This window comes from Pelmatolapia mariae, linkage group LG7 (assembly GCF_036321145.2).
Source record: "Pelmatolapia mariae isolate MD_Pm_ZW linkage group LG7, Pm_UMD_F_2, whole genome shotgun sequence".
Lineage (NCBI taxonomy): Eukaryota > Metazoa > Chordata > Actinopteri > Cichliformes > Cichlidae > Pelmatolapia > Pelmatolapia mariae.
Genome location: NC_086233.1, coordinates 35,493,721 through 35,520,048, shown reverse-complemented (window position 1 = coordinate 35,520,048; position 26,328 = coordinate 35,493,721). Strand labels below are relative to the sequence as shown.

The 26,328-nt window shown below is 40.4% G+C and overlaps 1 protein-coding gene across 1 annotated transcript; it reads left to right on the top strand.

The window, feature by feature from the left end:
- The first annotated feature begins 677 nt into the window (after window positions 1–677).
- On the top strand, window positions 678–25,153 carry c6 (complement component 6). Its single transcript, XM_063478911.1, has 22 exons — window positions 678–1,167; window positions 1,410–1,582; window positions 2,325–2,455; window positions 4,637–4,775; window positions 11,166–11,185; window positions 11,769–11,874; window positions 12,256–12,412; window positions 13,128–13,272; window positions 13,354–13,495; window positions 15,025–15,163; window positions 18,992–19,189; window positions 19,698–19,941; window positions 20,895–21,017; window positions 21,125–21,291; window positions 21,378–21,603; window positions 22,279–22,447; window positions 22,623–22,734; window positions 22,825–22,957; window positions 23,086–23,280; window positions 24,213–24,300; window positions 24,498–24,742; window positions 24,827–25,153. Exons 1-22 carry the CDS (start codon window positions 1,036–1,038, stop codon window positions 25,003–25,005), a joined length of 3,363 nt encoding a protein of 1,120 aa, XP_063334981.1. The 5' UTR covers window positions 678–1,035; the 3' UTR covers window positions 25,006–25,153.
- Window positions 25,154–26,328: the final 1,175 nt, after the last annotated feature.

The window sequence follows — 26,328 nt, the reverse complement described above, 5'->3', positions numbered from 1 at the left end:
TCAGAAGAAGTCACATGACCTTGATATTTGAGCATACATGGCGCCTGCAGCAGAGAGCCTGGTTTAACAAATAAAGTTGATAACCACCATAATGATGCTGGTTATTTCAGACTGGGGTCTGAGGTTGCGTCAAGCTAGCTTAAAGCACAGGAAGCTGTAATCTAGCCATCAAGTGTCTGTATTTTGAAGCCTAGTTTCTTTACATACAGTGACATAAAAGTACAAAAGATGGATGAAGTTACATGATTCATTGGTTTTGTAAGTCATACTTTGAAGCCTTGAGATGAGCATTTATGCTGACAAGGTCTTAGTTTCTTAAAAAAAAAAGAAGTTACCCCATGTCTGATGTTGGGGTTGTTTCCAGGACTCCTTTTTTAATAAGGTGGCACACTGGGGACTAAAAAGAACTTAGCTTTGTACTTTACACAAGTTTTCACCTGTTCTTTTGTAGTGAATATCTTCATTTAAACCAGGGATGTCAAACCAACTTAATGTCATAGGCCACATGCAACCCACTTCGACCAGACCAGTGAAAGGGAGGTGGGCTGCTGCCACCACAGTCCACTTCGCACACGCCCCTGACTGATATGCATAAGTAGGTAATGAGTTTAAATAACGTGCGTCTCGTGGAAGAAATCATATCGTTTGTCCTGTATGCACAGAAACGGTTAATTTTCAGTCGGAGGGTGACGACTTGTTTTGCCGTTGGCTCTCTCTGTATCCTCCACACACGTGAGCGTGGGGCGGAAGACGGAGGAGCCTCCCTGTCGGCCTTCAGGAGGGGCTGAAGGTGACTCTCCGCTCGGCTGGGATGCGGAGGGAGCTGGGGGATCTTTTCTGATCCTGTTCCGGGGAACAGTCACGCACCGCTGCGGGAGGGGGCTTTAGGCATTAACCAGGGGGAAAAAAAAGAAAAGCCCACACCCAGCAGCGTCTGCGTGTCGTCTTCTTCTCCACAGAGGACACAGCAGCCACCAGAAAAGAGAGGGCATCCCTCGCTGCGTCTGGCTCGGCTCCGGTGGTGGGTGTGCATGCATGTGTTCTGCACCGTACGGGCGGAAAAAACGCCCAAGATCCACAGGGAGCATCTTTCCGCTCGGTAAAGCGGCGCAGACGGAGACGGATCGCCGGGAGAGCACTGAGGGGGCTGTGGACGACAGCAGGATGGTGGGTACTGAAATAAGGATCGTAATCATGTCTGTTAATGAATAACTTGAGCTCAGCTCTGCACCAAAGGACAGATTCATGCGTGTAAATCCGACTTTTTCACGCGCAGGTGCAGCAGCATTGGCGCATAATGGATAAAAAGCGTCGCGATGAGCCGCATTAACACTGTGTTTGTTGTATTTGAAATCACACACAGTAATATCGTGTCCTTCCTGATCGCGTGATGGTTTGTTTTCCTTAAGACTGTGCAGGAATTCAACACCCTCGTAGCGCTGTACCGGGAGCAGGTCATCTCCGTCGGGGAGATCTCCGCCGACTGTCCTTCTCTGCGGGCTCAGATGCACCACACACGGTCCAAAGGATGCTCCATGGCCCGGGCTGCGCACCAGGACCTCGCCGTCATCTCTGTTTCGGGGTTAGACACTAGTTTGAATGATAATATTTTTTGAAGAAGAAACTGTGGCTCCCTGATTTATTGAATTTATTTTGTCCTTTTTTAAAGTTTATGAGCTAAAGTTTATTCAGGTAGAACAGGTGAGCATCACAGAGTGTATTTTAAGTTAAATCAGTAAAGCAACAATTTTGAAAAAGGAGTCAATGATAGATTTTATCCACAGTTAGTCATACATATACACATATTTTATTTTATTAAGTGAAGGTTAAATATGCTAGATACTAGGTGTTCCCAATCAGGGATACATACAAGCGGGATACTAATCAATCAGTTAACTAAACAACTACAACTGATGAGTTAGCTTTGAGCAGAAAAGGTAACAGTTAATGCAAAATAAGACTTAGAATATAGACAAAATAAATTAATTTGTGACTGAAATAGAAAAGTAATGATCAAAATAAAAGTTAGTAATAAAATTTTGAAAAAGCACGATTAGAAAAATATTACATGCATTAAACAGTTTAATATAAACTTAACAGAAAAACATGGCTAAATTATGAATGAAAAGTTATAGATTATTCTTGATATGAGACCACAAAAAGCTGAAAGAAAAACAAATAAATGGTTTAAATACAGTAAAAATATAAGTAGAACTTATTTAGCTAAAAGTTTGTCTAGCAGTTTAATTGTTATGTATTGGTGTGGAATAACAGTTGAAACTATTGACTGTGAGTGTCTGATTCTCCTCTCCTTAATGCTGCAGTCCAGAGGACGGGGAGATCCATCCCGAGATCTGTCGGCTCTTCATCCAGCTGCAGTGCTGCCTGGAGATGTTCATAACGGAGATGCTCAAGTCGATGTGCCTGCTGGGGGTGCTGCAGCTACACAGAAAAAGTACAGTCACAGTAGTGAACACACGGTGTGATGATGCCAAATTGCTGAGTAAAGATAAAAAATAAAAACCGCCTGTGGCCAGGTGTTTGATCGTCTGCAAGTGTAGTATTTAAAAGCTTTAAAAATCAAGTGTTACTCCCAACTGATTTCATTTCGCTTTCAGATAACAAGAATATTATTATTGTTGTTTTAACCACCTTCCAAGCGCAATATGCTGCTACCATGGATATTATGTTTTGGTTTGTTTGGGCTGTGTTTGTATAGTAGGAGTAATTGGATATATATGCCCAATAACACACAGTACAGATGTTTGATGCAGCTTGATGAGATGCAGACTTTACAACCCGAAATCCCAAAAAGACCTGAGTGGATGTTTGTGGTTCAACTTATAAATATTTCTGACGTATATGGAGGAAAAAGTTCCATGTTTTCCAGGCAGTTGTGCAGCATGTCTTGCATTTTGTGCTAATGGCTCAGTCACACTTGGAGTAAAAGTAGAACACCGGTCTCCTTGTGACTAGTATATCACCAGGTGGTTGCTTGGTGATTGCAGTGATTATTCTTCACTTTCATCAACCAGTTGCAAGTCGTTGCAGTAACCAATTGCTTGTTCAGAGGTGACAAATTCACCTTCTGGGGGACCACTTTTGTGCACAGGTCACCTCATGGAAGCTGCTGTCTCCAACCAATCTCACTCCGATTTGTGAATGATCACCGTGTAACAGCAGCTTTGATCAGACACTGTCACTGTGCAATTAAGTTGCCATCCTGCAGCAACTACATCACTACTTATACACTACAGTGAATTTCTGCACCAGATATGCTTTGAAGACAGCAGTCACTGTGAGTGGTTGCAGACGTGGTCCTCATCTTTGAAGCAAAGGCAGCAAACTCAAGTTCATTGCACGCTGTTAAGCTAATTTGTTTGCGCTGCAGTCTCCAACTGCTGTTTTCTATAGTGTGAGAGAAAATCAGTTTAGTTTGTTATTATTTAATCCTGAACTTAGTTGAAGAGTATATGTAGTGTTTTGATCTTACAATGCCTCCAATTTTAATCTTTCTCCAGATCAAAAATATGTCCACAAACAAATAAGTTTAGATATTAATAAGGAAACAAATTAAATGATAAACAAGCTGCAAATACAGTTTGTTTTTGTTTTGTTTTTTACAGTACAGCCTTTACTAACTATCACATTATGTTCTGTTTTTCCCACTGTATAGAAGGAAAATATAAACTTTTGACACTTTTGGGATTTACTGCTTCAGAATTTGGGTTTCTCCATTATTGAACTAATTAAAGTCCTTTTGAAAAAATATTATTAAGTAAATTATTAAAATACAAAAATTTTATGCAGTTCATTTACATTTAGTCAGGAATTCAGATTGACCTACTGTACTGGACCCTGATCTAGGAATAATTTCTTGTAATCTGTCATTCATTTATAGTTCACTTGGTAATGAGTTCAAACTGCATTTGTCCAAAAGTGCTGTTTTTGGCTTAAAACACATTTAAATACATATAAATATTAAAGCATTTGCTGAATACTTGTTTTGTTTGCTTATAGTTATTAAAATTAATTATGCTGAACATCAGTAGTTGATAGCTAAGGGCATAATGCAATAAAATATATCATATACTATTTTTATATACACAGTTTTCCCCAGCTCACTGGGGCTTTAGGGGTGACTGCACAGGTTTTGTCCAAGTGCAGTAAATGTTCCTGTTACTTCTAAAAACTGTTTGGCTTAATGAAAAACTAATTAAAACTCTAAAAGTTAATTTACTGCAAAACTGGTGATTTTATTTTGGATCTGCCTGAAACCTCACTGTTGGGCACCTGAAATTCTTATATGCAGGAAAACTCCTGATATATTTAAATGTTATATGTAAATAGCTGTTAAATAAACGTCACAACTTTCCCATTTTAGATTGCAGTGGAGCTGTCATTTTGTATTGAAACAGTAGGGGGAAGCAGAGTGCTGTATTCACGTTCATTACATTTTAAAAACAGAATTTAAAGAAAATGTTAAAAGGAAGAAATAATTTTTGTTAAATATTAAAACTAAAGTATTTAATTTTCCTGAAATCAAGAATTGCATTCCAGATGTAAGTGTTTTATAGTATGTGAGATTTCTTTGTCAGTCGTGCTTGAGTGCTGCTGTATTTGTGTGGTTCTGAAGGAACAGACTCGGAGCCAAAGGTGGATTTCAGGCTGGACGAGAGCTCAGATGTTCCCATCCTGGAGGACCGATCCTCCTCTCCCATCGACTTTCCTCAGGAGCAGTGGCTGGTGGGAAATGATATTGAAAACATAGAGAGGTACACTCACTGCACTTGCTTTTAAATTTATATTCTGAAAATGTTTTTTCCAGTATCAACTCTATTTTTGTCCAGGATTATCTAAACTAATCATTAAACACTGCTGGTTCTTTGTGTGCAGAGATATGCGAGAGATGCGAAATCTACTCAGCAAACTCAGGGAGACGATGCCCTTGCCACTGAAAAATCAAGGTATGTAATATTTGTTATAAGTAAAATATATGTAAGAGAGTTGATAAAGAAGAATGGAAATCAGAAAAGTCCTTAAAACGTTTCTCCAGAAGGCATTTGGCTTGTTTATGTGGGCAGCTGAAAATTTCAGAAGGTGGAGATTTTGGAGCAGGTTAGCTTCTTATTTTGGTCGGCACCCTCTCAGTCCATGTGGATATAAAACTGACTTCACTGTGGACAGTGACTCTGGTGTTCTAGCAAATTCCAGTTCATGGTAGGTTTGAGCCTTGTTGGTTCCTGGGTTTTTAAAAATGTTGGTTCCTAGTTGTTTAGAAATGGTTCCAGATACCTGGGAACTTGAATGTGACGTCACTCCTGCCTAGTGCCTACAACTGGTAGTTTCTCTGGAAACTAGAAGAACGAGGGCAAACAGGGGTTGTTTTGGGTCTTAGCAAGGTAGAGCCATTCAGGTAGCACTAGCAATACAACATAATACTTGTGGTTTTGCACTGCTGCAGCAAAATCATGGATAAAGCCTGGTCAGTGCTCTGTGAATGGCTTATTTAGGGAGCCATAAATACACAACAGTGCCAGTACAGATCAAAGGTTTTCTTTTCTTGGAGGGCAACTCAGGGTTGCCGGCGTTGCTTCGACTTTCCAAGTGGGAAATGCGAGTTGGTGTTCTAGATTCAAATTCCAACTGGCAACTTGGAAATTCTGATTTCTGACTTATTCAGGAACGTAGAACAAGAGACTTTGCCAAGTTGTTTAAGTTTACACTTCTCTTTCTTAGATATTCATTGAATTCCTTGGACATTCCCAATCAATACTCTCTTGACTGAGTATTGGTCAATCAAGTGAGTGCTGTCCTTTTTTATGCTGGCAAAGAGAATCTACCAGTTGTAGTTGGTCATGATCACTGACTGACTGATAGCGGTGTCCTACGACAACAGCTTTCGGACACCTATAATGCCGTGCTGAGATGCATTCCCAGGTGATTTAACCACCATTCAAACACTGACCCATATGACCTTACCAACATGATGGGAGGGTTGGGCACCAACTCACAAATCTCCTGACAATATGCAAACATGCCCTGCCATGTCTGGGTATGTCGGAGCGACCTCCAAGGTGGCAGTCAGACTAGAGTTTGAAGTTGGAATTTTTGAGTTCCCAGTTTACTTTTTCAACTGGAATGCCACCTGTCAATTCAGATAGCCCCACCAACCCCAACTTAGCAATTCAAGCTGGTGCAGTGCATGTAAACAGTAGTAAAACTGTAAAAATTGTAGTCTGTCACTGTCTTGTATTTATGATTTGCCACGTGGAGAGCATTGACCAGGCAAAACCAAATCCCGTTTTTTCTTTTTTGTGATGTAACTCCCAAGTTCTGATATTTAGGAGGTGACCTCTGACGGTGGACTTTCTCTGGCTGTGATGGAAACAAGATAACATGTTTGTTTGTTGCAGATGACAGCAGCTTGTTGAATCTGACTCCTCACCCACTGATAAGGCAGAGGAAGAGACGCTTCCCTGGACTCTGCTGCATGGTGTCCGGCTAAGAGTGTGACAGTAAAGGACTTTCATTTTAATTTGTTTTATTCAATAATGTCTATTTATTTAGAGGCACTTTAATATTATTTAATCCCATCCTTCATTTTTTTAACCAATATCTGAAATTGTAATCTTGCAGTATCTGTTACCAGGCTCTATTTGTCCTCGTCATCTTGATATTTACTGTTTCAGACTTCTCAGCTCATGTGTTCAGGCAGCTTTGGTGCTTGAAGTTTCAGGATTGATTTTTCAAATGTATCTTATTAAGACATTTATCTTCTAAGCTCTATATACCTGAGAGCGCGTAGGCTAACTGTTGGTAATATTGCTTTGCCATTCTCAGATTCAGGTTCCATCTTGTTGGGCTTTAAATACAGAGATATTTTTCTGGTTCTTTTTAAAGGTGCTATTTATGACATACAGAACCACTGGGTGATGTATTAGAGCACCAGCAGGTCAGCCCAAAACAAAGGGCCCACCGTCAGCCACACCCTGCTCCGTTTAGATTTTTTTTCTAACAACCTGAAAGTGTGCACTTGAAAATAAACAGAAAGGAAATCCAGCAACAGCCACTATCAGATGCTAACAAGGTAAAATACACAGATGAAATAATGTTAGCTTCAGTTCACCAGTCTCTTCTCTGCTCACTCTGTTCCTGTTTCACCAACACCGCACAGAGCAGATGCACATGGTGAAACAGAGAGCAGAGGAGAAACCAGAAAAAACATGTCCTAAATTAAGTAAATGTCATGAATAAAATCTTTTTTTTTTTTTATTTGGTTTATTAGAGCACTTAATACTGCACTTTGGCCAGTATTCACCTTGTGCTGCCATCAGAGTGTTGGCAAATTAATAACTTTGACCAATAGTAGTTGGTAAAGATTGTTGCATAGAATCAATTTACACTTGCTACGTTATTTTTCAGTTCTTAAATTATAGCATGATGTCATGCTGAAAGACTTTTAAACAGTTTCATGCTGTACAGTTATTTTTATAATTAGTATTGTAGAATTAAAGAAGTATTTTCCTGGGGAAAAAGTACACAATTGAAAATTTAGCTATCTACTATAAGCCCAAAATTTGGAAATTGTTTTAACCCCCTTTTTATTTTTGCAATAATGTGGAAACCATTAAAGGTAATACAGGATATGAACCCTTATCACCCAGATGAAAGTCCCTTAATTGACCTAGCTGGCTAAAAGTGCACTAGTTCTCCTAAAAAAGACCCATGATTGGCCAAAGTCATCAATGGTTAGATTTTCTAAAGCCTCCAATTAGAGTCCAGAGTAGGTGAAGAAGCCTAGTTCCCCCTCAGACCATTTGAATTACAATATAAAGAAAGTTTATTATGGATTGTGTTATTACTGGGATCCAACATGTTGTCTACCAAAGCTTAAAAGTGAGACATCTTTGATTTTTGTGTTTGTTTGTTTGTTTGTTTTGGGGAATTTTCTTCCCAATCTTTGTGTTTTTACATAGCGAAAGCTAACAAATGTACATATTCAGGCTATGCACAGGCAAAGTCAGTTTTCAGCTATCTCTAGTGTGCTTGTGTCAAACTGCCATGGTTGAATGTGTCACAATGTGAGGCTGGTGAGTCTCTGTATACCTGTGTGGTGTAGGTTAAACAATTCATCTACAGCCTTATGGCGCATAAACATAACTGGCTCCTATGATATTTGCATTCCTCTTACTGTAGAAGCTAAAGGATTTAGAATTTATTCAACTATGTGTGTGTAGGCTTAAAATAAGCTTTATACCAGGAAAGAATGAGCTGTTTAGCACACAACCTGAATTTTGCCTTTTAGATTTCATCAGCCTCTTTGTTTTTCCCCCTGATATGTGTATATGTTGACGCTGACAGTGTTTTTCTAGGGGAGTTTTACTGAAGTTTAACCTCCAGCAGATGATGGTTTTGTAATGGCTTTGGTGGTGTTTTCAGCAAGGGCAGGTCAAATGTTCCATTGACAAACACTTTAAAGCTGCCATAATGGTTACTCAAGACCCCTGGAAGATGAATACTAACCATTTTCCTGACTTTACCACTGTTTTCAGTTTTACAGTTCCATTAATATCAAGAAAAAGTCCAAATCAAACATATTAAAATGTACAAACTATCTAAATAGGAAGGACGCAACAAGAAATGTAATGTTTGGAAGTGTGTCCAGGGGATAAAGCCAGTTGATGTCCATGAACTTTTCTGTAGCCCCATTCTCTGGCAAAGTCACTATTACCCTATAGTAACACTGTCACATTAGAATAAAGTGTTACTCTAGTTTTAAGAAAATCCATCCATCTATTTTCCGACACTTATCTGTGTTTGGGTCACGTGAGCAGCGGTCTAAGCAGAGATGCTCAGACTTCCGTCCCCCCAGCTACTTCCTTCAGCTTTTCTGAGGGGACACAGATTCATTCCCAAGCTGGAGGAGACATCTCTCCAGCATGTCCTCAGTATTGCCCTGGGCATAGGGTAGGGATGTAAATCAGCCAGGAAATAAACAGCTTTGCTTTCAAAGTAAAGAAATGCATCATAAAATAAAAAATTAAAAGTAAATCATTTTGTCATTTTGCCCTTCATCCTAGTAAAACAACAAGAGTACTGAATCCAGTTTTGTGTAAGAATGATGTCTTTTAATATCTTGAAAAAATATCAAACTTCCTTTCATAATATTATAGTTATAGTTATTTTCCTAGCTGTTGCACTAAGCTAAGCTAAGCTGTCAAGGATGTATTTCATTCAGTAATCTGGGATGTTATGCACACTGAAGCCTCTAGGGGACACTAGCATTATCAGTCTAAAAGAATAGTTTTGACGGGAAGAAAATATTAAAAAAGCCGCACACACAAACACGCAGACAAAATCCATATGAAGCATTCTACCAGAGCCATTTTCCTCGCTGAATGTAACGGTCATCTGTGTTGTAAAGTAGTGTTTGTGCTATTTATTACTTTAGTGTAACATTGGTGGTGTTTCAATTCAGGAATGCGTCGTTTTATTTTTGTCAGGCATGTGTTTGACTTGTGTGTAGTTACCGTGTCCTGCAATGTAGAGAAACACATTTAAACTTATGTACAGCCAATAGGACATTTTATAATATGAATAAAGTTTTATATACAAGATGTTTTTTTGTTTAATTTTTAACCTAAAATGTTTTAATATTTTGGGCAGCAGACCAATTTGCTTTCTTTCTGTGAATGAGACGATGAGGTGGTAAGTATGACTCCGTGTTCTTAGATTACCTACAAAGCTGAAATCCAGATGTGCTTAGCTTAGTTTGGCATAAAGAAACTTGCTAATGTAAGAAAATCCATGTGTCTAGATGATTACACGTAATTGGCGAGTAAAATGCTCGTCAGTGAGCCAATTATCAATTTTTTATCAATTTACTACACCAGTAAAAATCTCCTTCTGAACCACCTCCAGCAGTGCGAGAGAATAGGGTAAATGGTCTTCAGCCAGGAACCACCTCTACCTGCTGGTTCACTCCCTACCGTTCATTTCATCCTGGACTAAGATCATTGTCTCACAACTTGTAATTCATCTGGAGCCAGAGCCAAAAGCTCCCCTGCTCTGCCTCCTACACAATACCTTGGACAGTTCTTCTCCTACTCTTGCCACCCATGACTCCAAGAGATTTCAGGAACTTCTGTGTGGATCTTCCAATGAAACGTCTCTATCCATCTTCCACTGGGAAGATCAATGCTCTCCACTCTGCTTGTTAGCTTGCTGCCAGGTGCTCTTTTCTCTCAAAAGCTGCCTCTTACAGAAACTCAGCTGTACCACGGACCAGAGCATGATGTCTGGATGCAGTGATGTTATGTTGATCTCTCTGGGGAACTTCAGCTGCCTGCCAAGGGCTGCTGTAATTTACCAATGACCTCCTAATGACAGAAGGGACCTCAAATGCATGGGACAGCTCGGCACTTTGCTTCCCTGTCGGACAAACTGGATCAGCTGCTGGGATGTGATTGGCTGGCCCTCTTTTCATCTGGTCTGACATTTGGTATAACAAAGAGAAGGAGAGAGAACCTACCCAATATAGGTGTCTTTAGACTGTGAGAGAAAATCAAAGTACCCAGAAGAAACCCACATTGGCAAAGGGAGCACATGCAAACTCCACGATGAAAGGCCCCTGCCAGCAAGCACTGCATCATCATAGTGCCCAAAACCCACCACATGAGAAGAAAGAGTTAATTTGCATATTAACAGTTTTCTCAGTTAATTCAGTCTTTTTTTCCTGTTATATCAGAAATTTTACTTTGTTGTCCAAGGATTCAATCCCAGTTTTTCCCTGTGCACATTTAGTAATGCCTTTTAATTGTAATGAATTAAACTTCTCCAATTATACAGCTGAAAACAACGTATGAAGTTCTGTTGTTGCATTTTAGTTTCTCTTATAGCGTTGCACAAGAACTATGTTTGGTGCCAGATTGTGAAAACACTTGGACAACTAAAGAAAGTGTGGGAAGACAATAAGCGTACTCCCCCCTTCGCTATCTATATCTGTCGAGTGTCAAGCACTGAACATCTGGTTTATGTCTGAGCAGCTGGGAAACTCCAGAGCTTTTTACTTCCCGTAACAATGAGGACTTTATGTACGCTGATTGTTGTGGTTATTTTTTTAAGTAGTTTAAAGTTTTTGGGCTCTGATTGGTCAAAGTAAGTCCAAATATCAAGCAGTTTTCCAAGAGAAATAACAGTGGGAGGTTTTTTTTTTTATTCCTGCTTTCAGGACCCTCAGAGTCACATTCAGCTCTGCCTGCAGTGCAGAGACCATTTACTCCGCTTACACTTAACTTTACCTCAACATTCAGCCAAACAGGTTAACTACAGAATTACACTTGCTGAACAGGACATCACTGGTGAGTCTGATTTTTTTCATTTTTTTAAAGATGTGCATTTTTTAAAAAAAGGGAAAATACATTTTGCTGCAAGTTCGCAATTCATAACATCTGCTTGCTTTGTTCTTTTATTTCTTTATAGTTTTCACTTACTTTAGTCTTATGTTATATTCATATAATGTGTAAACCACTGTGTATTAAATATGATAAAGCATGTATTTGCCTACAAGAAAAAAGTTTCTCACTTGCATTAAAAAGGAATTTTGTCCAATTGCAAAACACCACTTATGATATTTACCTGAATGAGTAAAAGGAGATTGGGGACTTTCAATAATGAGCTGGGAATTACATCATCTTCAGTGGAGGTGAAACCACTTTGAGTTCCCATGATGGCTCCCTCCAGCAGCTTGGCCCTGCTGCTGCTCCTCAGCTGCATATCAACCGGTCTGGGCTGTTTCTGCGACCGATACTCCTGGAGCTCCTGGTCTGCCTGCTCCAGCACCTGCAACCATGGCACACAGAACAGAGTGAGGTGAGACACCAGAAACACGAGCGTGCCAGCGCACAGAGCACAGACGGTGAAACCGATATAGACGCAAGCGATAGGTGAGAAAAGTGTATGATGCTGAGAAGAAACACAGGTGAGATGCAGCTTATATATCACAAACAGGTGGGACACTCTACAGAGCGCATATGTAATGCCTATTTAATACAAAACAGATAAGATGGCATGCACAAGTGGACTTTTTAGGATTTTTTGCTTTTTTTTTGTTTGCTGTTAAAGCCAAAGTAATTGTGCAACACTGTAAATCAAAGATGAATCCCTTTCCTCTCCCATTTTCAACTGCTGTAGTGAAATGCACATGATGCCAGCAGATGCTGCATGTAAAAGGATTTCATACTTTTTTGACAGGCAGTTTCAGCATGACGAATATTTCTGGAAGAGCAGCTGCCTTCAGTTATGTCAGCGATACGACAGCAGAGCTTGCAACCAGCACGCCTGTCCAATCAACTGCCTGCTCACTGATTTTGGGCCGTGGTCCGACTGCTCGCCCTGTGCCAAGAAACAGGCAAGGAACTCGCGATCACGGTGTAAAATAGTGACTCTCCTCTTAACTCTACATTTTCTCCACAAATTTCTAAACAGCCACATTATTGTCCTTAGATTAAATGGACAACAAAAAAAAATGAAGGACTAAAATAAGACGGTGTTTTTGAAAGCTCTGAAAAATACAAATAAAGGGTTTTATTTTTAAGAAAAAGCCTTTCATCTAAGAAAATATTAGGTCTACATAAGATTGAGTAACGTAGATGAACATTTTACCAAATAATAAACATAAAAAGAGTTGAATATATATAAAATAGATTTGATCAGCATTTGGGTCATACTGAGGGCATCAGTGCTTTAGGTAACCAAATAGTTGGTTACTGGCTAAAGGGTGACTCCATATAATATCAAATATAATATTTATCCATCTGTTACTGTTACAGCATGAAGAGCTATCTCTGCTACTACATCACTGCTCGTAATGATCATTGTCATAAAAATATACCTCTATTTGTAAATGGCATACTAAGGAGGAGTAATGCTATATAAATGATGAAATGAGCACTTGCCAATGCCTTACTAATACCTTGATAATGTTTAATAGTGTGACATTTTTATAAAGTGCTTATTTGAGAGTTAGATTGGAGGAATAAATTAGTTTATAATGGAGGAAACTTAAAATCTAATCTAATATAATCAGAATGATCACCGGCCTCATTCTCGTGTCACTGGCACAGTTTCGGACCCGGTCTGTCCAGAGGCCGGCTCAGTTCGGTGGATCCGACTGCAGCCCCGAGCTGACAGAGGAGAGGCAATGCTATCCATCCACAGAGTGCAGGATAGAGTCTGTCAACTGCAGGGACAACTTCAAGTGTGATAACGGTTAGTGGTATATTAACATAAATGATATCTACATAAATGTTTCACAGTAACAGAAACAGCTTCACATTCTTCCTGCTGCAGGGCGCTGCATTAACTCGACGCTGACATGCAACAGACAGAACGACTGCGGGGATAACTCCGATGAGCGGGACTGTGGCGAGTTCACTGTTGTGTGTCCTGTAGAGAAGAGAGTGGCTCCAGGGTCTGACCTGGTGGGGAATGGGTAAGCTAAAGGTCAAAAGGTCACAGCTGAGATCCTGACTCATGCCAGTCCTCTTGCATTCCTCCCTCCTGTGTTCACATATTATGTTCCTCCTCCTCAGTGCTCCAGTCATATTTCTACTTGTAAACAGATAATTACCGTTTTGTTTGTGAGGCTATCAAGCTTTGAAAGCAATTCAAATATGAAAACAAAGGATCTGACGACTTGAATTTTTTGGTTCATACATAAATATAGAAGCATAATATTTTAAACATATCACAGATAAATGAATCCTTGAAAATTAAATGTTTAAATCTTCACGATAATAGTGAATATCATAAAAACATTTATAAACACAAAACTCTGACATAAATATTAGGGGTGCAACGATACTCGTATCGATATTGAACCGTTCGATACAGTGCTTTCGGTTCGGTACGCATGTGTATCGAACAATACAAAATTTTTAATTTATTTTATCAACTTTTCTTCTGACGATGCTGTGGATCTGCGTTCGACTACTCCGCCTAGGCTGCACTGTCGAGCGCAGATCCACTGAGCGCAGTGCAAGCTAGCAAGACAGAAGCTTAGCTCATTGCAACATGGCAAATTGAACCTCCCCCACCCTCATTCAGATCTGGCCTTTGGAACTATTTTGGTCTTCATGTGAAGTATGACCCTGAAGGTAAGCGCGTCATGGACAAAAGTAAAACAGTATGTCAGATGTGCCACGCAATGCTCAATTACATGGGTGGGAACTACTGCGTTAGCGCAGTTTGCTCGTTAAGGTGTTGACGCCGTCCAGCCCCACGCACGGGGCGATCCGCGGTAGCTCGTTAACGGAGATTTGCCGTGTTGTGGCGTTAATGTCATTTCAGATTAACGCTGACAGCACTAGTGGGAACACAATGAATATGACTGCACATTTACTCCGACATCATCCTAGTGCAAAGACAAGTGGAAGCAGACAAAAACAACAAGCACGCATGCTACAAACTTTACCCGAGTCATTTAGACAGCCGTTAGCACATGATTCTCCTTATGGGGACCTGATATGTTTAATATGCTGCTGAGAGTATACCCCAGAAGAAGCACATAGTATAGCTTTTATTTTGGAAAGAGCCATTTCTCTGTAATAAACTCTCTTTTCCAAAGATGAGGGATTTCTCCATCAGATATTTATTTTTTTTATTACTTTGTCGTTTCAGCAACATTAAATTTAAAAACTGTACTTTTGAGTTAAAATATATATTTATAATTTTAATAAATGACAAATTAAAAAAGCATGAACATTTTTTTGTATCGAAAAAATATCGAACCGTGACACCAAAGTACCGAACCGTGAATTTTGTGTATCGTTGCACCCCTAATAAATATGCAGAAAATGCTTTCAGTGCTTTTTATTACACTTTATTCCAGTTTATTTATTCAGAAATTTCAATATAAGCCAATAATGACATCGGCCTGTGGATGTACTTTTAGACTTTAAAATCAACTTTTTTCTTATAAGCGAATGAGATTTGACTTTCCTCCGATTTGTGTTCGCGAAGGTTTGATGTTCTCGCCCAGGAACCGAGGGGAGCAGTGCTGGACAACATGTTCATGGGAGGAACCTGCGTCATTGAGAGGCCTCCAAGCACGTTACTCTACCACCGAGTTCCTTACAACTTTGAAACTTTGAAGATCAAGGTAGGTCTTGGTATTGGAGTCTTGCATTCATATGGAGCTGTTGTCACTTGCAGGTAAACAATCAGCAGTGACAGTCTTTACAAAGTCATTTTACTTGTGTCACTAAAGTGGGTGCAATAGAGTCAAATCCTACCCAACTGGCACTTAATGCAAACCAGCAGCAGCCCGATCAAGCTAACACATGCACTGCAGGGCTCGCAAAATTTCAAAATCCCTGGTAGCCCTTCGGGCAGGGACTCTTCAGTTTTTGGTAGCCCAAAGTAAATTTAAGTAGCCTGAATAAAAAAGGGAGCAATTTTTTTTATGTTTTGTTTCCTGTTTTGTTTCCGTTACAATATTATTGTAACGGAAACAAAACATTAATCAAAAAATTGTTGAAACACAAATTACAATATTGTATACAAATTACAATCATCAACTCAAATACTTGGTTGTAATTGAACAGAAATTTCTATGAACTTGTAAGAACTGTACAACAGGAATCAGTCTGTGTCAGATCCTGAATTTGAAATTTCCACTGAAATCACAGGTAAGAGGCAAGTGGAACCAAGATCTAGGACATTTGCTTTTTGAAGTTTGCAAAGACTGCTAAATTTTGCCAGTGGTAGTTCACTCTTTCCAACATAGTAGGCTGTTCTAAACAGATTTTTCAGGTTGATTTTTAGTATGTTATTTGCAGACTGAGCAATAATCCATTTCTTGCATTTCACATGGGTTCTAATGGGGACCTTTCTTAAAATTACTGGTCCCAGTAACAAAGGCACTTGTCGACTCAGAAATCGAGGGAAACCAACAACACACCCGGCAGAACATTATGTTATTTACACGGGTGCACATAAGTGGTCCGCATGTGCGCATTCGCTGTCAAAATAAAAGACGCGCACCAGATAAGAAGTTGCAACGCGCGTTTGCGTACATATAAAAGGCACTGTTTTTGTCCGCTAGAGTGGGATTTTCATGGCACATTCTGCACCAAATCTCTGTGCATTCATCATTTGTTTAAAGCCAGCTCACCTCCTGCAACCACTTTTCCTAGAATACGCGCTTCTTTTGTGGTTCGGACTCCATCTGACATTTCTTTGGAGGTGGAGGAACACCAAAGTAATTACTTAAAGGAGCTTCTTCGACATCTTTAAGAGTTCTAAACAAATGTCTGTCCTCCTCCAGAAAATCTTATGGACGCAAACACGCGTTGCAACTTCTTATCTTGTGCGCGTATTTTATTTTGACAGCGAATGCGCACCTGCGGACCTCTTATGTGCACCCCTGGTTATTTAGCTTGTCATATTCCAGCCACAGAAATTCTTTTGTCCATGAAACCATAAAGCTGCACTTTCTTTTTGCCTTATAGTCTGATTTGTCATAACTTTTCCGTTTTGTGGTAAGCTTTTCTTTGGCTGTCACTTCTTCACCCTGACCTGTCTTATTTGGCTCAGCAGAACTAAAATATATATCCTGCTGCCTTTACACACGCACTCACATAACGCTCAGCGATTCTCTGCGCGATCAACCTCTCACATGTTTAAGCTTCCTGCGGGAGATTTCACTTGTCATGTTTGATAGTAAACTAACGATTGATAAGATGATGTCAGAGGAATTGGTGCGCAAATTATCGTCACTCACCAATCAGTACTGTCGCTCTCTATACACAGTTCGCGCGATTGCAAAGTGAAAGCAAAAAACAAGCGCAAATTCAAATGCGATTTCAATATGTCACATATAGGGCTGCTCGATTATGGCAAAAATGATAATCACGATTATTTTCACTGAAACTGAGATCTCGATTATTTGATGATATTTATTTAACAATAACAATGTATTGAATAATGGCTTTAAAGATTGTCAAAAAAAATAGTATAAAATAGTGTGCAAATACTGATAACAGTGCAAATGTTTGCAATAAAAATAAAATGTAAACATCTATGTTTAGTGAACTTTGCAGTGTTGCTCTGTGGTGCAGCTACGACACCAAAGTTTACACACTATGTCTACTTGATCCACGTCTGACTCCGCGAACCCATAATGTTTCCACACCACTGAAGGGTTTTTTACCTTTCTTTTCAACCAACGGCAGTCACTCTCCTCTCCAAATAACTTCTGCTTAGCTTTCCGAGCTTCCCTCTGTTAGCTCCTCTTAATTGTTGTGCCGCGTGTTCGAAACGCAGAGAGGTGCGCTCGATTTGCCACACGGAGCAGCGCGAGAGTAAAGCACGAGGGAGGTGCTAATAATCGGCTCAGTCATTTTTAATGATCGTTGAAAGCCCACATCGTAATTTAGATTAAAATTCGATTAATTGAGCAGCCCTAGTCACATATTGACAGTGGTTCACCGATGCCAATGACATATTTACCCAGCTACATTTCCGAAAGAATGCAAAAGCATTGACATATATTTTTCCTTCCTATGATAGCCCGACGGGCAGGGCAGGGATAGATTCTGGTAGCCCGACTGGAAAAATCGCTAGCCCCGGGACGTCGGGCTAGCGATTTTGCGAGCCCTGCACTGCCAGGTGCATCGGGCAGCCACCTTAAGACATTAACAGCATTGTCAATGTAATCTTTAAAAAGTGGAAAAGCTGAAGTGTTCCCAGCAACTTCCACACTTGTTAGCACCTAAGGAAGCTCACATTGAGTTGTACACAACACTGCTTGACATACGTTTATATAAACTGCTTGTGCAGCACAATGTCATGATGTGACGAACGACCACTGAGCAGCAAGGCTACAATCACTGCAGGCAGACACACGAGTTAATGGAGCCTGTTCTTTTATTTTTATTTATCAAAGCTTGAATTTACTAAGCTTAACCCGGCAGTTCTGTGGAGCATTAGTGACATATACCAGCAGCACTGTCTGGGTAATTGGTAGCCCTTTATACCGTGCTGCTGATGAGCCACACTTTTCTCAAAACCTTCAGGGGTTTTTCCACACTCCAAAAAGGCAGATAAGCCACACAACCATTTGTGCACCTTTATAATTAAAGCTATCACCCAAAAGTATCCATAATAAATACATTTGCATTAAAACCGAATAACCCTAGAAATCCCAAATGACACCTAAAACCCCCAAGCGACTCTCCAACCAAACTTCCCACTTGAGCTCTACCAGAATCTTTAAATAGTGTTCAGAGCCCCGGGGACACATTTGCTCAAACACATTGTAGAAGACAAAAGAGAGAACAGGCAAGTGATCGCTACACCACATATCCACTTACACTAAGATCCATGTTCATAATAATTGTGCAAATGCATTACCTGCACTTTTCTAAACTACATAATAATCAACTACATTTGTGACAAGTACTGTCTCTTTAACTTACAGCATCTGTCCACCGTACGCCAAGTAGCTACTCGAGTGCAGAATCACACAAATCATTAAAATGTTCAATAAATAATCAGTAAATATTTAAGATCTCTAATGTGTACGTATGTTTCTTAATGTGCAAATGGTTTCCTAAAGTGCAGAGTGCTAACTAAAATGCAAATTTCCCCAAAAAGGCATCTGTTAATCTCTAAAACAAAAATATAAATTATTCTAGACAAATAACGAAACGCCTCTTTATTACATGTGGACATTATAGAAATGATGTACAGTATTTTTTATTGGTACTTATTAAAAAAGCACTTTTTGCTTAAACATTATGTGAAACATTCAATCAAACCACTGCTGTGCTCAGCCCAAGAAAACATAACAAAATGTGTTTTAAATGGAAAGGATGGTGCATTGAACACCCTGCTATGTTACCCAAGAGTTGAACCAGTGCACCGCCTGTTTTATATGGCAGGGTTTGAAAAGTCCCAGGTAACAGATGTAGTTGTGGTTGTTTAGGTTGGAGAGCCAGAGGACTTCAACACTGAGCCTCAGCCACTGCGTGCCGAGTCCATCGATTTGAAGACCTCCCAAACGACGCCTGGCAGCAGCACGCAATCTCGAGACTTGTTTTTCTTCCCGATCTTTTTCTTCAGTGCATCGTCTAAGTCGCACTCCAGTTCTAAAAATGAAGCTTTTGAAGCTTCAAAGAAGAAGGTGAGTCCAGAAAACACTGGGATGCACTCGCAAATCTGACGTAATTTACTTTTGAGAAACCCAGATTCACATTATGCTTTCCCTCATTTTCTAATCATAGATGTAATGTTAGAAGGAGGAAGAAATCTGTAACAACTGAAAATAAAATAAATAATAACAACAAAGTTTGATCAAATGGACCAATGCGGCAATGCCATGATGATCCATTTGGCAAAATAAATCCATTTGGTATCCTTGTTGGTCTTCAGACAACAATTCTGATGGCTAAAGATCCAAATGGGACAGACAAAAAAAAAAAAAAAAAAAGAAGGAGGAAGAAAAGAAAAAAAAAAGAAAAGACACGATGTTTACATTGTATAAAAAATATCTGCATTAGTAGGATCTGAAACACAGTCCCCACAAAGATAAATAGGTCAACATATGTGCAGGAACACATATTTCTTTTTTATCTGTATTTTTTTCCTTATGATCTTTTCTTCTTATTCATTTCCTGGATGTTCTTCTGTAGGACTCCAAGTTTATCAGAGTGAACCAAGTCCTTCCTGTGTCAACATTCAAGATTCGGGACCCGGGGGACCTCGTCCTGTCACAGCCTTTCTTACAGTTCCTCCACGCCCTTCCTCTCGACTACAACTACGCCCTCTACAGGGAAATCTTTCAGCGCTTCGGGACACACTACTACAGCTCAGGGACACTGGGAGGCCACTATGATCTGCTGTACCAGTACAGCAGAGAGGAGCTCAAGAGTTCAGGTACAACAGCACAGCCTGGTGGACAAAATGGAAGATGCAGCACTGGGCACATACAGTAAACTGAAAAATTAGATAAACACTAAAAAGTGGAAAGAAAAAAAATTAAGGAAACACTCAAATACCACAGTACAACACAAAGTCAGTTAAACTTCAGGGATATCAGATCTGTCCAATTAGAAAGCATAAACCACTGTGAGGACATTTCACCTGCTTCAGTGCAAATGAAATTAACAGCAAGTGCACTAGAGGAGCAACAATGAGACATGACATGTCCTTCTAATTTCTGGTAGCTTGCGTCAGTACCTTCAGCCTATTCAGGTTGTCCAGATCTTCCCAGATGACAGGGGTTAAGTTTGGTTTCTCCCAGCACAGTCTCAAAAGTGTCGAGGAGATACCTGTAGAGCACTGATGAAAGACCTGGACCAATATCTGCTCCTTTGTGCAAACAGGAGCAGGAGGAACACAGCCAGAGGTTGACACAATGACTTCCACGTGGCTATTTGTGAATTTTTCTGACCAGTCTGTCAGAAACATCCTTCGGTGGCTCCTGTGCTCACAGCCCAGCACCGTGCCTCTTGACTGGCATTTGCCAGAGAACGCCAGAGATATTTTCGAGCAAGTCTAATTTTTTTTTTTACATCTGGTTAAACGAGGCTGAGTAACCATTCCTCCAGTTTTACCTCACTTCCATCCTGACCAGGCTTTATATTCTCAACATATAGGGGAATGGGGGAAAATACGCTTTGACCTGTTCACTCCTCAGAAACACTTTGGATGATGACTTTGACGTTGTATATCATATCATATCATATCATATCATATCAACTTATCTTGTTCAAAGATGGTCATCCAGAGGTTTGATTTATAAACTGAGTGTCTACAACATAAAACACACAACAGCTTGTTTTGATTTCCTGCATTTCTGCATTTCTTGCTCTTTTTCTCTCTTGCAGGTGTAACTGAGGAGAGCGCGATAGACTGCCTGGGCCGAGAGACCACCTGGACTATCATCCTCTACACAGAGCACAGGCGTGAAAACCGATGCTCTGACAACCGGATGACTCAGAAATATGAAGGTAACAATAATACTATATTTCTGCCTCACTGCCTCAAAGGAGAGCATTGATTTAGTTTCTACCGTGTTATCTTCTTCACTCTTTCCCTGCACATTTCTTTTGTCCAGGCTCATATGTTCAGGCATCGGAGAAGTCTTTCTCCATGGTGAAAGGAGGTCGAGCTAGAGAGGCAGCAGCTCTGGCCTGGGAGAGGCAGGGCGCCACTCCGGATAAGATATCCTTCAAGAACTGGGCAAAGTCTGTCCTCGAAAACCCTGCTGTCGTCGATTACAAGGTTAACTGTAGTATTCTTTCCTCAAGCATCACAGAAATAACCATCTACAAAAAATCTTGCACTTACATCTGAGTCGGCGTGTCCAGCTGCTTCCCCTCATAGATCTGGTTCGAGGAATTCCTTGCGCTTCCACAAAGAGGAGGCACCTGAGGAAGGCCCTGCAGCAGTACATGCAGGAGTTTGATCCCTGCAAGTGCGCTCCCTGTCCCAACAATGCCAGGCCTGTTCTGTCCGGCACAGAGTGCAAGTGCGTTTGCCAGACTGGCACCTATGGAGCCAACTGTGAAATACGGGCTCCTGATTATATTTCAGGTATATCTGGTGCTCACCTGGTTCAAGTTATAAAAACACTGTTGCTGTGTGATGTGGAAATACTTTGAATTTAAAGTGTCCTTAGTGATATAGCATTGATATAACAGTGGGTTATTTCACAGTGTTCATTAAAGTGAAAGCCTGGGGGAAGGAACTGCCTCTGTGGCGGCTGGTCTTCATAAACAATGCTCTGTAGTGCTTGCCTGAAGGCAGCAGTTTAAACAATTTGGGAAGATCTGCAGACTTGACTGTCCGTTGCAGTCTGGCTCTGTCCTGATGTATGGCGAAATGAAGCTTGTAGGCTAAAGCGCTTTGAAAGGTCAGTGAGACTAGAAAAGCACTGTTTGACCGGCAGTCCAATCCACAACATGAAAAGATCCTGATCAGTAACGGAGCTAAAAATTAGGATCTTTTGTTGTTTCTGGTTTTTATTTGTAGACTGAGTTCTGCTAGCCAGTCACATTTTTTTTATTTGATTAAATCCAGGATATCTATTCTAATATGCCCCTCATTTTCTTAGGATCAACTTCTTATTTTGAACTTTGAATAATACTTCAGGAACTGCTAGCGAGTCTCAAAACCTTGAAGCAAACACAGTTAAGATGAAACACCGATTCTAATCAGCTTTTACTAATATTCACACTGGAAACATTATCTGCTTTGCTACATCCACAGAGGCGGTGGATGGTTTGTGGAGCTGCTGGGGGTCGTGGAGCAGCTGCGGGGCCTCCATGAAGAGACATCGGACGAGGCGGTGCAATAACCCCGCCCCTCTCAAAGGAGGACAGCCCTGCAGTGGTCCAGACAGACAGGAGGAGGCCTGTTACATCTCCATCTTCACAAAGTACTGTTTTTATTTTATATATCAGAATAAGGAAAGGTTCTGTTAACCTTATATTTTCGCTGCTTTTACCCTGACACATGGACATGAGGATACACTGCTGCTCCTGTACAACAGCTGATTGTTTATTTAGACTATTTAGAATTACTGGAGGCTCTGATTTGTGTCTCTCGTTCAGACAGGAGACCTGTGACAATGATGACGACTTCACGATAGGCTGGAGGGACGAGCTGCCACCTGGTGTGCAGGGATGTCTGCGGCCAAAGAGCCCTGAGAACAGCTTCCTCCGGGTAAAACCAGACACGCAAGCTGTAATGCGTCAGATTATGACATATGCTTTATATAGACGCTCATAACTGCATTACATTATTTTGTGACAGAAAGCGAAGCAGTATTATACCTTTGGTGAGGACGAGGAGTTTGAGTGTGTCACTGGGTTTGATCTCGACGGTTTTCAGTACATCAACTGCCTTCCTGATGGAAGCTGGAGTCAAATAAGTGGGAGATGCATCAGTAAGTCAGTTTTCCCATTAAACCAGTCCACAGTTATCTTAGTGGTTCGCCACAATTGTCCTTAACGCACAAAAAAATGACAAACTGCTTAAGGATTAGCTGCGTCTATGTGATCCTGTAACCTTTAGGGAAGATTTGCCTTCCCCCTGACATCCCTGATGACACAAGTCTGTCTCCCAGCAAAGACGAGTACAGAGTGGGTGAAGTGGTGCGTTTGAACTGCAATGAGGCGGGACTGCAGCCGCTGCCGCGAGGTTCCTACAAGTGTGGTGACAGTCTCACCTGGGAGCCCCCAATACCTGCTGAACTGCGCTGCACTAATGGTACACTACACTGCTGGAGAAAACGGGGACCCTACTGGTCAAATTCTGATTTCTGACCTGCACTTTTTATTCATGTGTATTATTCATTAGATAAAGCTCTGACTGGTTGGAGATACTCACCAGTCAGTGAGAGCAGGTGGTGATGGTTTTAATGAATAAAATGACATACACAGTTCTGAAGCTTTAGCTATTTGACAAGATTTCATTAAAAAACAAAACAAGTTCCAGGAAGCGCCCTTTAAAAGTAAAAAATCTTATCTGATTTGAAGTTTGGAAGAGGTTCCATTCAAGATCAGCTTCTCAGTTTTGTGCACCCACAGTGAAAAGCCTCCTTTGCAGTTTTTACATTTTCCAAAACCACCCACTCAGATAGATTGGAAACTTTGGCAGGACATTCCCAATGTAAATGGTCAGAAGATTGTGCCAAAAACAGATTTTCGGTATTTGTCAAAAACTGATTGTCAAACATATCTCTCATGAATTATATCAAGACATTTTGAGCCAGAAAGAACATGCCAAACACAAGGTAGAAGTTGTAATGAGTTTTTGACAAAGTGAATTTTATTTAGCTATCCTTTATTTATCGATGTATGGAGGCTCATTGAAAACATTGGAGGAATTCCAGGCAATTATCTACAAACCTCAGCAGCGCTGGTGGACATCTGGTCGTTTCCCAGAGAACCTTGAACAGCAAATTGGCAAAATTTAAAGATTTTGGATTTATGTGGACCTGTTCTCAGAACTTTTTATCTCAGATTTCAAATGATTTCAAATTTGGCATATTTACATCATAATTTTTACACTTTGGTCTTTTTTGTTTTTACTTCTGAGTAGTTTAATCTGTTATAAATGATCATATCCATTAACCTGCTGACATAGTTTCGGTGGACAATACTTCGTTTATGCTGTTTCTTTGTATGTGCTGTGTGTAGAGGAACCATTTGTTCCTGATGTTCAGTGTGGTCCAGGACAGATGCTGCAGAACTCTCGCTGTGTCTGTGTCCCACGAGAGAGCTGCCTGTAAGTATTTACAAATGAACTGGTCACATTTCAATGGATTTTTCCATATAATGTATGTACTTTTACTTTTACAACAAACCTCTTTGAATGTTTGAAATGTGATTGACAGCCCTGTGTGTGTGTGTGTGTGTGTGTGTGTGTGTGTGTGTGTGTGTGTGTGTGTGTGTGTGTGTGTGTGTGTGTGTGTGTGTGTGTAGTTCACAGCCGGAGAATCTCTGCATCCTGAACGTAGACCTCGGCGTCACAGTGTCAATGTCGCTCTGCTCCTTCCAAGCTGGTCGTTGCCACGGTGACCCGTTGTTTTTCGTCAGCAAAGCTGCGTGCGACGCGGGCACTTTGGACAAATTGGAGTGGGCCATGTTTAGAGCCAACATGTCCTCTAAGAGCTCTGTTCAGGAGCCTTGTGAACTTGACACTTGCTATGAGTGGGAGACCTGCTCTGGTGAGTTTCACCTCACAAGACTTTTAGCTTAACAGTATAAAGCACAAATAACTGACCTAATGTTAACTCACGTCTGTCCCGCAGTGTTTAAGAAGTGTGAGTGCAGAGCTGCTCGGGAGTGCCCCAGAGTGAAACAGCACATGTTCTGCATAAAGCTGACCCGGCTCCAGAGGACTCGCAGCATGGACCTTTGCTCTATGGCAGCGCTTAAATGCTCAAAGTACGAGTTTGAAATTCTCAATGAAGGCCAATGTGAGTCGTGATGACGCTGTTAAAGCTTTTCTGCTGCATTATACTCACCAGCATGAGTCATCTAACACTGAATGTTGTGTTTAAAACTGCATTCAGCACATATAGTTTTAGACCTTGTTGAGCACCACAAACATAAATTTAAAGACACAATAAACAACAACATGGTGTGAACTTTGACATAAAAAAATGATTTTCAAAAAATAAAGAAATATTACACAGTTACAACTTTTATATCTGGTAAAAGTAAAAAATGAAACTCCATTTCCAGGAAATGTTTATGAGGTTAAGAGGTGCTTTTAAGGCTTGCATCATCATAACTTCCTGGTTGCAAAATTTCTTTAGTTTAAACATTGAGTGAACATGCCTGTGAGCACAAAATTTGGGGGAAAGTTAACAACCTCTCCCAAAGGAATAGGGAGAGGTTGTTAATAGAGCAATAGACTAGGCTGAATTGCAGGTTAGAGTGAAAAACCACAGCGAGCTTCAATGAGCTCATCTTTATTTTGTTCTGAGTCGCTGTAATGCCCTCTGAGTTGCATGCCTCTCATTAGCCTATGAATATCAATAGCCTCACTTTAGTGATACTCTATAATGAATGAAGCAGTTTAAAAAAAATCTGACTTATGTGTGAAGGAGGAAGAAAGCAGCAGCAGTCTGTCAGTCAAATCTAAATCCAGGTATTTTTACCCTTGTTAAATGTGCTTCACATGCAAAAATAAAAGCATAAAATTGTAACTTTGTTTTTATTTTCTCCTGCAGTACTTTCTCATCCCTTGCCTTTTTTTACACTGTCATACACTGCAAATTAATGTGAATATATCAAATGGCAGCAACTCTGTGCACTTAGGCATTTAGACATGCTGAGGTATCAGAATAACTATCAAAATCAGGAATAATGCCGAATTAAGTGACTTTGGAAGTGGCTCAGACATGCAAGGATATTATAGAGAATGATAAAAAAAAAATAGAAAATAGTTAGTGAAAAAAAATGACTTGATGATGTCAGAGATCAGAGGAGAATGGCCAGACTGTTTTGAGCTGAGAGGTAGTAACAGTAACTCAAATAACCGTTCACTGCAACGAAGGTATGCACAAGAGGATGTCTGCATGCACATGTCCAGCCTTGAATGAGCAGCGGAAGACCACACCAGGTACCACTCCTGTCAGGTAAGAACAGGAAACTGAGGCTACAGTTCCACCAAAATTAGACAATAAAAGAAAAAACACAGCCTGATCTTATGAGTCTCGATTTCTGCTGAGACATTTGGATGGCTGGGTCAGAATTATGTGTAATGGCTCCACCAACAGCAAAAATAAGTCCTTTGATTATATGA